The 10143-nt window shown below is 43.1% G+C and overlaps 1 protein-coding gene across 1 annotated transcript in view; it reads right to left on the bottom strand.

The window, feature by feature from the left end:
- Window positions 1-2113: 2113 nt before the first annotated feature.
- Window positions 2114-10143, bottom strand: part of LOC137437385 (uncharacterized) — a 43302-nt gene continuing 35272 nt past the window's right edge. Inside the window, exons 2-4 of the mRNA XM_078766298.1 lie at window positions 7458-7559; window positions 3450-3500; window positions 2114-2941 (exon numbers count right to left, since the gene is read on the bottom strand). Coding sequence (XP_078622424.1) covers window positions 2698-2941; window positions 3450-3500; window positions 7458-7559 — 397 coding nt within the window. The 3' untranslated portion in view covers window positions 2114-2697. The remainder of the gene's footprint in view (window positions 2942-3449; window positions 3501-7457; window positions 7560-10143) is intronic.

Below are 10143 nucleotides of genomic sequence, written 5' to 3'. Positions count from 1 at the left end.
GAGGCTTGTTTCCCAGGTAGTGAGCCTGTTGATCAAATTTGAATGCTGATGGCTCGAAGTAGTCTATGCAAACAACACAATATTTTATGAAAGATGCTTTGATGTTGAATTTGGTTCTTCCTAAGTTTTTCAATGACAAAGCACATGATTGTTGATTATCGTGGGTCAGGGATGCAAAAAAAACACTTCTCAGTTATGTGGGCAAATTTCTCGATGATTGGAACAGTTGAAAGCTGGGCACATTGGCATCTTGAACGCTGGAATAACTTGTGATGAAACACAGATGTACACATCCGTCAATGAGTTGTGCCCCCGTGACTTCTCGTAAATCAACAGAAGTATCTCATTTGCATAATGGAAGTGAAAATAAACCGATTTTAAAACACGATTATCCAGCTTATGATTCGCCCTTTTTTTTTTGCGCTAATGGGTTAGGGATATCATCCTCTAAAACATATCTCTTCAAAAATGTAATGATTGTGTTTCTTTAAGAAAATCCTTTGCGAAGGAATCAGTGTACCTAAAGGGAAATCTTTCGTTAAGGATAAGGGAATTTTTGCAACCAGGCCCTTGATTTCAAGTGTGAGTGCAGGCAAAGGGATTTAGTGGATGGTTCTTAATGGTCCGCACCAAAGGGTAATAGCTGGAAGTGAGGCTCGGTGTAAGGACCACCAACACCTTTTGTTTGCCAAACGTCACCGGGTGAGGGTAAATGCAAAAATAAAATTTGATGCACCCAATGTAAAATATTCCAGCAGCTCACATCATCAGGAAATATGATCATTATTAAAACACAAAAAGAAAGAAGAATAAATATCTTTATTGATCTTTATTTCTTATACTGTATTGTTGTAGGCATGTAGGCCATTCCAGTTGCCTGGTGCGATCCCGGCGGGTCACTTCAATGCGACTGTAATGGCCAGCTGGTTCGGCCTTCCCGGCCCGGATTACGGGTGTTTTCATGCCGATGGGACCGTCGAATCAGCCGATGAGTTACACTAATTGGTACCGCGTACCTCGTCTCCAATTTGTGGCTGAGCAAGCCAAGAGACACGCAGCACGGTCCAGGAGCATGGCGTAAATAGCCGTTACCAATTAACCCTCAACGGACTTTCCCAATTGCAACAAATGATCACGACCCAAATTCACCCCGAGACTAGGTAGATTTAATTATGAGAGCAAAGGTCATGGGGGAGGAAATACAAGAAGTAGCAATCACACTAATGCACAATAAAAAAACCTACCTACTACTGAAGCATTCACACCCACTGAACAACAAATGAACGGGATCCTTCATTCTTTAATGTCTTATCCGAGTCCATATTCATCGCAGAATAGAGAAGACAGAGAGTATCCACAAGACAAATACCGGGTACTTGTGGCAGAATCCTGCGGGAAGAAATCCAGCACAGTCCCAACAGCTCGTGCAGGGAAAATGGTCATTGCGTCCTGTCGCTCTGCTCGGAGGAGAGGAGAGGGCATGGCTCTGGCACGGATGGGACGTGGAACTGTGAAACGAACAACGAAACACAACTTAGCCCAGACTGATTCTGGAACTTCTCCTCCATTCCACATGTCGCACTTGCCTTTATCACCTCTCGTGCCCATGTCACCCATGACATACTGCGCCCTTCGCCTCTCACTCACCATTGGTCCTTTGGCCCCGTATGGGGCAGGGTGACCCTTTCATGACCACTCATCCTGATGCTTTGGTGAAACACTCAGCTTTGGCCGTCAGGCCGATCTCTCCAGACAAAACATACGGCCTAGTGAATACTTAAAAAGGACGTAAAAGACAGATTCCAAAGGGTAGAACATCAAACAAAGGCTTGCAGGAATGGTGATTTTTAAGCTACATCCATTAGGAGGCTAACTGTCCATTAGGCTAACCCCCGCTCTAGTGGGGAAAAATGGCCTTAAAACGATCATTCATTCATTCATTCATTCATTAGGAGGGGTGGACATCATATATCTATTACATATAAGAACGCATTTCTAATATCACAATTAATTACTTTATGATTACTCTTAAGACATTTACTAAGGAAATAACTAAACGATACGAAGCAATGTTAACCCCCGAGGAGTCAGTATATTTCACACAATACAGATTGAAATGTGTTGTACATTTTATTATATAAATCTTTGTTTGTATATTGGAGAACCATGAGAAGAACATAAGTGTCCATAATAGACATTTCACTGATTATTCTGGAATAACAATTATTTCTCAAAAACTTGTATACAGCAAATGTGTAACTCTGCTTGTCAAGGTTGAAGGTCAGAATTACAATGATGACACGTGAGAAATAGAGTGATAATTACTGCAGCACAACAGTTTGTCCACTTGATTAGTGCACATTAACTGTGGTTAATGATGCTGAGTCATTTGCTTTTCACTTGAACTGTGTGTTCAGAATAATGAACTATTCCAGGTAGTTTGTGTATATGTGACGAGGAAATTCTGAGGGAGCTTGTGAAACCTATGTGGTTCCTGGTGAGTGCATACCTCTTCCGACTTACACAGCAAGCAGTCGATAAATCTATAGCAAAACAACTAAAGTCACAACGTATGATGAGAATGTGTACCTTGCTTTGACATATCACAATCATCACTAGATTTGTTGCATTTCATGGGTTTCTTATTGCGATGCAACTTGCACACTTTTATACAAGATTTATTCCTCCGATTGCAGGTTACAAAAGTGGAAGAGCGGAAAGTATTCGATCGCCATTCCTTGCAAAGCTGACATATTTTTTCCCACCAAGTGGATGAACATCTCGGCCCCACCGACAGACGGACGGAACTTTGCCTTCGCTGCGTATCACGTGGGAGAAGTGTATGTGCTGGGAACTTGGGGGTCGGTGAACCTCTGGGATATACAACTTGTCCATGTATCGGCCTGGCCAGAAGATATTTGGGTCCCAGAGGTGAATGGCTCTGTGGGGCGTTTACAAGAGAGGTACAGCAATAGGTATGTGCATATTGATAAAACACAATGAAACAAAGTCTGATGTTTCAACTTGAACAACGAGTCCTCATGAGGTGCTATATAGGCTTCCCATTTCCCTCATACTGGAGCCTAAAGACTGGAGTTTTCAGGCTGTGACTCTAAACTGTAATCTTTAAGGTTCGGAGTGTTACCTATTCACAGATGATACTCAGTTTTATGTCCATACATCATTTTCCAATGTATCTTAGAAAAGCTATAGATACGTTTTAGTACAAGAAATGCAAGACTTTCAGCAACCTCCTCCTATAAATGAGTAAAGGAGATGAAAAAGCATGGCAGAGTTTGAAGATGGATTTCAAGGAATGCTGCATCCTTCACCAACACCATCGTTTTTTGTGTGAGGCCTGTTTTTGTTTCAAACATCAAAAATGTCATTCAAATGGTGAAACGATGTTATTGATGAGTTGTCATTGTGAAAGCAAAACAAAGACTCACCTTTCCTTTCTCTCCATTATTTTAGTCTTAACGTTCTCTTCAGGCTCCATCCTATCAGGAAGATATAAATATGATTTCGATATTTTGGCATTTTGTTGGGACAAAGCGATTTTGGACATTTAAGAAAAAGTTTTTATAAACCTTTACCTTTACCTGAGATCTCCCAGGGCATTACCATAGACCACTAGCCAAAAGGAGCTGCATGCAATGGTCCCACTGAGAATGTCAGTACTGTATAAAGAAGCAGTAAATAGTTAAGAGTGCAGATTTAAAACTGGAGAGCGGCTTTTCCCAAACTGTGCTGTGCGTACCATCTGTGCTGTGGTATGTGAGCAATGTCTAAGTGATACACGAACATTCTGCCACTGGCACAGCAACGCAGATAGTTTGCGTTCAGGAATCTGTGCATGCATTCTTCCTTCTTGTTTTTACCACCACCTAGCGGCTTCCGTACAGTACAACATGTGCGGAACATGCTCTAACATGTGCCGCTTTTTGCCTCTTGTTACAAGAGTGTGCAATGAAGTTACTCGTTAATAATTCTTCCATTTCATGCAAGTTCAAATTGTCTACAATGGGTAAGTAATTGACTTCTGGTACCCTGAAAAGAAGGTATAAAAGACAGAATGAAGGCCTGTTGATGGATCAAGCAGTGAATCAGACGTTGAAGGAGCTGTGGATTTTCCAAACTTGAGTTTGCATGTCAGTGATAAAAATCCAGCCTGTTTCTGGCAGTTCTGATAAGTATCCTGCCAGAAAAGTCAGTAGTAAATGCAAGATTGCACGAAGATGTGATCCCAGTTATTTCACATTTGGATTTTCATGGAGGGGCTGGCAGGATGGCCTAGGCCCCGAGAGGTATGCACACTGGCCTCTAAGCTGTCTAGCCTGGGTTCGCATCTTGGTGCAGCTATAAACTGTCAACTGTCCTTCGGGAAGATGTTGGTGTTGGGCTAGCGGCTAGGGTGCCGGCTTAGGATTCCTAGGATCCTGGGTTCGAATCCCGGTCAATCGCTGAATTAACGCCAGGGGGGTTGACTCAGCCTGTTCATTCCTTCCGAGGTCGGCAAATTGAGTACCAGTTCACTGGTAATTCCCTGCTTGTCGTTAAAGGCGGCAAAAAGGATTGGCGTCAGGAAGGGCATCCGGCCGTAAAACATTGCTTCAAAAAGGGGACCAAAAAACAACAACAACCACGGTTCCCGAAAAAGGCCAACCCCCGCTTGCGGGGAAAAATGGCCTCTAAAGGTGGTTTTTTGTCCTTCGGGAAGAGTACATGAGATATCACCGGCACCCTGAACAAATTACAAATTCCTGCCCTAACTTCCTGTGTCGGCATGGTGAGCCCCTACAGGACTGCAACGCCTTGTATCGAGCATGTTACGTCGTCTGATATGATTTTCTTGGAGAGGTGAAGAATGCGAACCCAGTTCCTCAGTGCGTTGTTTGTGAAGAAATTTATCATGTCACTCGATGAAACTTCTTCAGTGTCACAAAGATCGAAAGCACAAATCTTTCAAAGACGAGCCTTTGGATTTCGATGAAAGGAGAACAAAATCAGTTCCAAGAGTTATTGGTGTCAGACACTGGAAGCATCCTACAAGTAACCTTTTGGGGTAATGCGCGTACCTTCGGCTCGTCTCTCAGGCTACCTGCAGATTTATTGTATCCTCAATTATTGGAGATAGAACTGGAAAAACAACTTGATGTCATTCCTTTTATCTGAAAACAGCATCAAGAAGAATTGAATAAATCCCTCATCAAATTAAACAAAAACCTGTTGAAGGCAGAAAGAAAAGGAAGTTTTGATCGTTAGAATAAATTGAGTGCACAGATATAACTCATTTCATGCATCTTCAGGAACTGAATGTGGGTGTGCAAGGTCTGGGCACCGATACTTTTAAAGTTAATAACAAACCAGGGGCATTTGTAAAGAAACCTCAGTTTATAGTTCCAGAAAGACAAAGGCGTAACTGCCAACTATTCCCAACTTGAGAGGGTTTCGACAGAAAATGAAACATCATCCAAACCTGATTGCTGCTACTAAAAATGTTATGTTAGGGTGATCTCAAATTTCAGGAAATATTTCCGTTATAGTTGTTAGAGCGTCCACTCCGAGTCAGGAAGTTCGGCGGTTCAAACCCCGGCCGAACCATACCAAAGCCTTTTAAAACGGTACGTGCTGCTTCCTTGCCTGACGTTCAGCATCTAAAAGGACTAGCGTATGGACAATCGCCATGGGTTGGCATCCATGGGGAGAAGGAGGTACCTCCTTTGGAAATTCCCGGTTGAGTGCGTTGAGAAAGGCAGCGCAATTGTTGTGACATCGCTGGTACCCAGAGTACCCCAGGAAGTGACCACACTTCTCCCAAGCTCAGTGGCTGTATTTTTCTCGTCTAACAGTCCTGTGTTGTGTCTCGTGTATTTGTCTGTATGTCAGTGTGTGTGTGTCCATGCGTGTGTGGGGCAGTTCCACTATGAGCTTTAGATCCTGTGAAAAAAAAGGATCAGACTCATGTTTAGTTGAAGTTGAAAAGAAACCTTCGGCTGCAATCAATGAAGAGTTTAACTGACATCCATCAACTGAGTTGAGTCAAACAAGTACACAACGTTCATGCTAAAGGCGTTGCCAAAGACATCAATAATGCCAACAAATCTCACACTCTCACTTGGTCTCTCCGAAAAGACCGTCTGGACAACCCTCCCATCTACTTTCTGAACAATCCTCGCCAAGAAGTTCTGTCACTCAAGCTTTTGGGTCTCACTATCTGCCATGATCTTTCCTGGGAAAACCACATTTCCAAGCTGGCCTCCAAATCGAGTCGCCGACTGGGAATCCTCTGTCGTGCGAAGTCCTTCCTTGGCACACCTAAGCTCCTCACCACATACAAGGCTTTCATCCACAGCTCAATGGAATACTGCTCTCCCCTCTGGGCTGGTGCTCCTGCCTCACACCTAGCTCATCTTCATGCTGTTGAAACCAAAGCATTCAGAATCATTGGAATCTCCTGTGAAGAAGCTGATTCTGAGGGCATTTCTCTCTCACCTCAGGCAGGTTGGTGGTCTTTCTGTCTTCTACCGACTCCTCTCCGGCCTTGCTCCCCCAGCTCTCTCTCTGTGCTCTGTCCCCCAAATATTCCTACAGGTCACACAAGATCTGCCAGCAACCCTCTTCTGGTGAAACTGCCAAAATCAAGACTCTCTGCTCCCCTTCACTCCTTCATTCCTCTTTTCTCCCACCTTTGGAACAAACACCCACACTCTCTTCAATCCAACTCCTCCCTCCATGTCTTTAAAACAGCTGTTCACCACCATCTCTTATCTTCCCCCATCCAAAACCTTGATCTTTTCTGCCCCCGTTAAAACACCCCAAATCCACCTCTTTCAATCCTCAACTTCTTTCCTGAAATTTCTAGTAGTTAGTTTGCTTTATACCATGTACCCCTCCCTCCTCCCCAGCCCTCCCCCTTCCACAGATCTACCGACGTCCCTGTTCTCTTCTGTTGTTGTGCTTGTGTGCTTCCCTCTCCCTCCCCCTCTTGTCTCCCACTTCCTTCATTGCATGTTTTACGTGTCTGTGCATGTTTTCATGTTCAATGTGTTAGCTCTTACACGAGCCTCGATTCTGTATCCACAAAAAAGAAAAAAATATATATATAAAAATCGATGAAGTTGTAAAAAATAAAATTTGTTGTTGTGATCTTGTAACCATTGGCTTTACAAATACTGATATTTCTGATGTCATTCAGTGCAAGTTTCTCAGTGGGTGGGGAGGGAGGAGTTGTTCATATATTTGATTAATAAAAAAGAATTGCCTTTCCCTTTTTTAATGGTTGTACACTTGCAAGCCAAGTTTGGGAACCGTTGGTGGAGAGGATAAGTGACCGTGGTATCTACATCAGCAATGTAGATTCGACTCCACATTAAGATGCTGAACTAAAATAGAGTGAGTTCCATGTGGTAACCATGACGCTATGAACACTCGATGCTGTGACTAAGGCAGCCCACCCCTTCAATTCAAGATGACAGAGGGCAGACAGCAGGTGACATCCAGGCAGTTGGGGTGTTTGTTGGCCAGAAATCATTTGTTGATCTCCATTTGTTGATCTCCTGCAAAGAGTCAGCATGAAATCAATGTTTAAGCAAAACAATTGTAAAGCTTGTGAAATGTGAACTCTCTTGCATGGCATTAAATAGAAAGGTAGAATGGCACTCGGTAGAGCACATACCTCCGCCTACGATTTCATATGATTCGGATCTGAACCAAATAGAATCTGCTTGTTCCTGTCACCGAACCAACTCATCCACCAAGTTTTGTCATAACTCGTCCCCAACTTTTTGAGATGTCCTGCTATATATCATTTTTGGCCCTATCTCTCAATGGTGAAGAATCACTAAAAAAAATTTTTTAAATCGGATCCGGATCCGGATCTTCACCAAAATCGAATCATTTCTTCCTTGTCACACACTCAACCTGTCCACCAAGTTTCGCCCGAATCCATCCATTACTTTTTGAGTATATCCTCACAGACAGACCATCAGACAAAACAAACAGACATGGGTGAAAACATAACCTTAATCCACCTTCGGTGTTGGAAGTAAACATATAATGTTTTAAAAGTTGCTGCAACTATAAAAAAAAAAACCCCAACAATGTTAGTTGTGAATGTCCCATGGCCCTTTTTATGAAACTTCAAATAATAATAGAACACGAGTTTGCAACGCACAACATTAAACTTTACAAAACCTGCATTCCAATTCATTACAAATCCAAAAGTCATCAGCATAAAGTGGTGCAGATCAGAATTGAGAATCTCCTCAACAAAGCACCGCATATGGGTGCAGTTGGCTGTCGACCCTGCTGCAGGACCATGGGCTTAACCAATGAGAACTGCATGGCAATGAGAGCGCAACATTCAGGAAGCTGCATGAAGACCTGTGCAGTTCCCGGACTGCCCCTCCAGCAGGGGCTTTATAAGGGCGGATAATTCCATGACAGTACGCATCCAGGGAACATCGAGAGATGAGCTGAACCCTCGAGAGCAAGCAGTTGCGAGAGCGAGCCGTTGTGGGTACAAACGGGCTGGTGTGCCGTGAAGCGAGAGCTGTCATGCAGTGGAGGTTTTTGCCTGACAAGCCGGCCAACACACTGACTCACACTCTCTTTCTATCCCTATTTCCTATTCGTTCACTTGGAACGCAAAAGAGCATTCAACAATTACACCCTCGACCTGTTCGGGTCTGGGTTACTGACACATTCACAATTTCCTCTGTTACACCACGAGCATTCACATGCATTTCTCCACACACATCATCACCCCCTGTTCTTTCTCCTCCTCCCCTCTTTTACGTTGGACAAACTTAAGGCCAAAGGCTTACGTCTTGTGAGTGAGGAGTCCCCAACAAGCCCCACCTTCTTCATCCCTTTCTCTCTATGCCTCTTTCTAATCTCATTTCCCCGGAGTGACTGAGGCGCGTGTGTGCATTGAGTCATAATAAGTTGACTGAATAAGAGGCTTATTTTTGACATTTAACTTCTCAGTTAAAGAAACTGCAGAGATGATAACAGTTTGTTAAGGTCTGCTTAATGTTAAGGTCTTTTATCTTGTGAACTGTTCTGCTTGTAAATACGTGTCCTTTTGGTTTTTATAAACAGCTGCTAAATTTCCTGATTGTCTTTTCTCCATTGGTTAGATGCTTGTGTGTGAATAGTGAATGGGCGTTGTGCTCCGCTGTTTCGCTACGGTTCGTCACTAGCCAACGTCCCACTTATGGTATCACTTGGCCATTCTTGATTGGCAGTAGTGCAGTGTTGAGAGCATGGTTCCCTATCTAAGGGGGATTAATTTGCCAGTAAGGTAACACGGGAATTGGATGTGAGGACCCTTCTTAAATCAATCGTCTCAGGTGACGTTTGTGGTTGCTTAGCAACCCATTGTGCCACAGAGTTATGAGGCTCTTCGCCTTTAGGGTCAAAGAGAAGCCCCTTGTAACCCAGACCAGCAGATCCACAACAATATAAACTGTCTGACTCATGCTTCACAGGCAGGGTGTTGTAGTTGAGGAGCTGAAGAGGTAAACATTTGGTCACGTAGCACACGCTGCACCAGGTTTGACTTGATATTCAGTTAGGATGATGTCTTCAGAACATTTTCAGGTATAATGGTTATTTTTAAAATTATTTTTTGGGATGATCTCAGCAGCGATCTGTGGCATTATACACCGCCCAAATAAAGGGACGAGCATATTATTTAATAAATGAAGGTTTTAAGATGTAATTTAGGTATTAACCTAATTTTTCAAAGACGAATCATATGAAAATATAGAAGGGTGTTCCTTCATGCACAGAATTCAAATAAAGGTTTTCAGCAATTTGCTTGATTTTTATTGTTATTACCTCCACCATCAAAGGTGGATGGAGGTTATGTTTTCACCCCTGTCTATCCGTTTGCCTGTTTGTTTGTGAACAAAATATCTCAAAAAGTTGTCGACGGATTCGGATGAAATTTGGCAGACATTTAGCGTATGTGAAAAAGACGAAATGATTAGATTTTGGTGAAGATCCGGATTCGGATCTGGCTACTAGAATTTGCTAAGTGATTTTTCACCATTGGGAGATAAGGCAAAAAAACGATACAACACAACATGCATTTTAAGGCCATTTTCCCTGCTAGAGCGGGGGTTAGCCTTGCGG

This window comes from Myxine glutinosa, chromosome 12 (genome assembly GCF_964187855.1).
Source record: "Myxine glutinosa chromosome 12, kmMyxGlut1.1, whole genome shotgun sequence".
NCBI classification, from domain to species: domain Eukaryota; kingdom Metazoa; phylum Chordata; class Myxini; order Myxiniformes; family Myxinidae; genus Myxine; species Myxine glutinosa.
Note: the sequence above shows the minus strand (reverse complement) of the source record. Positions and strands in the feature narration are given on the sequence as shown.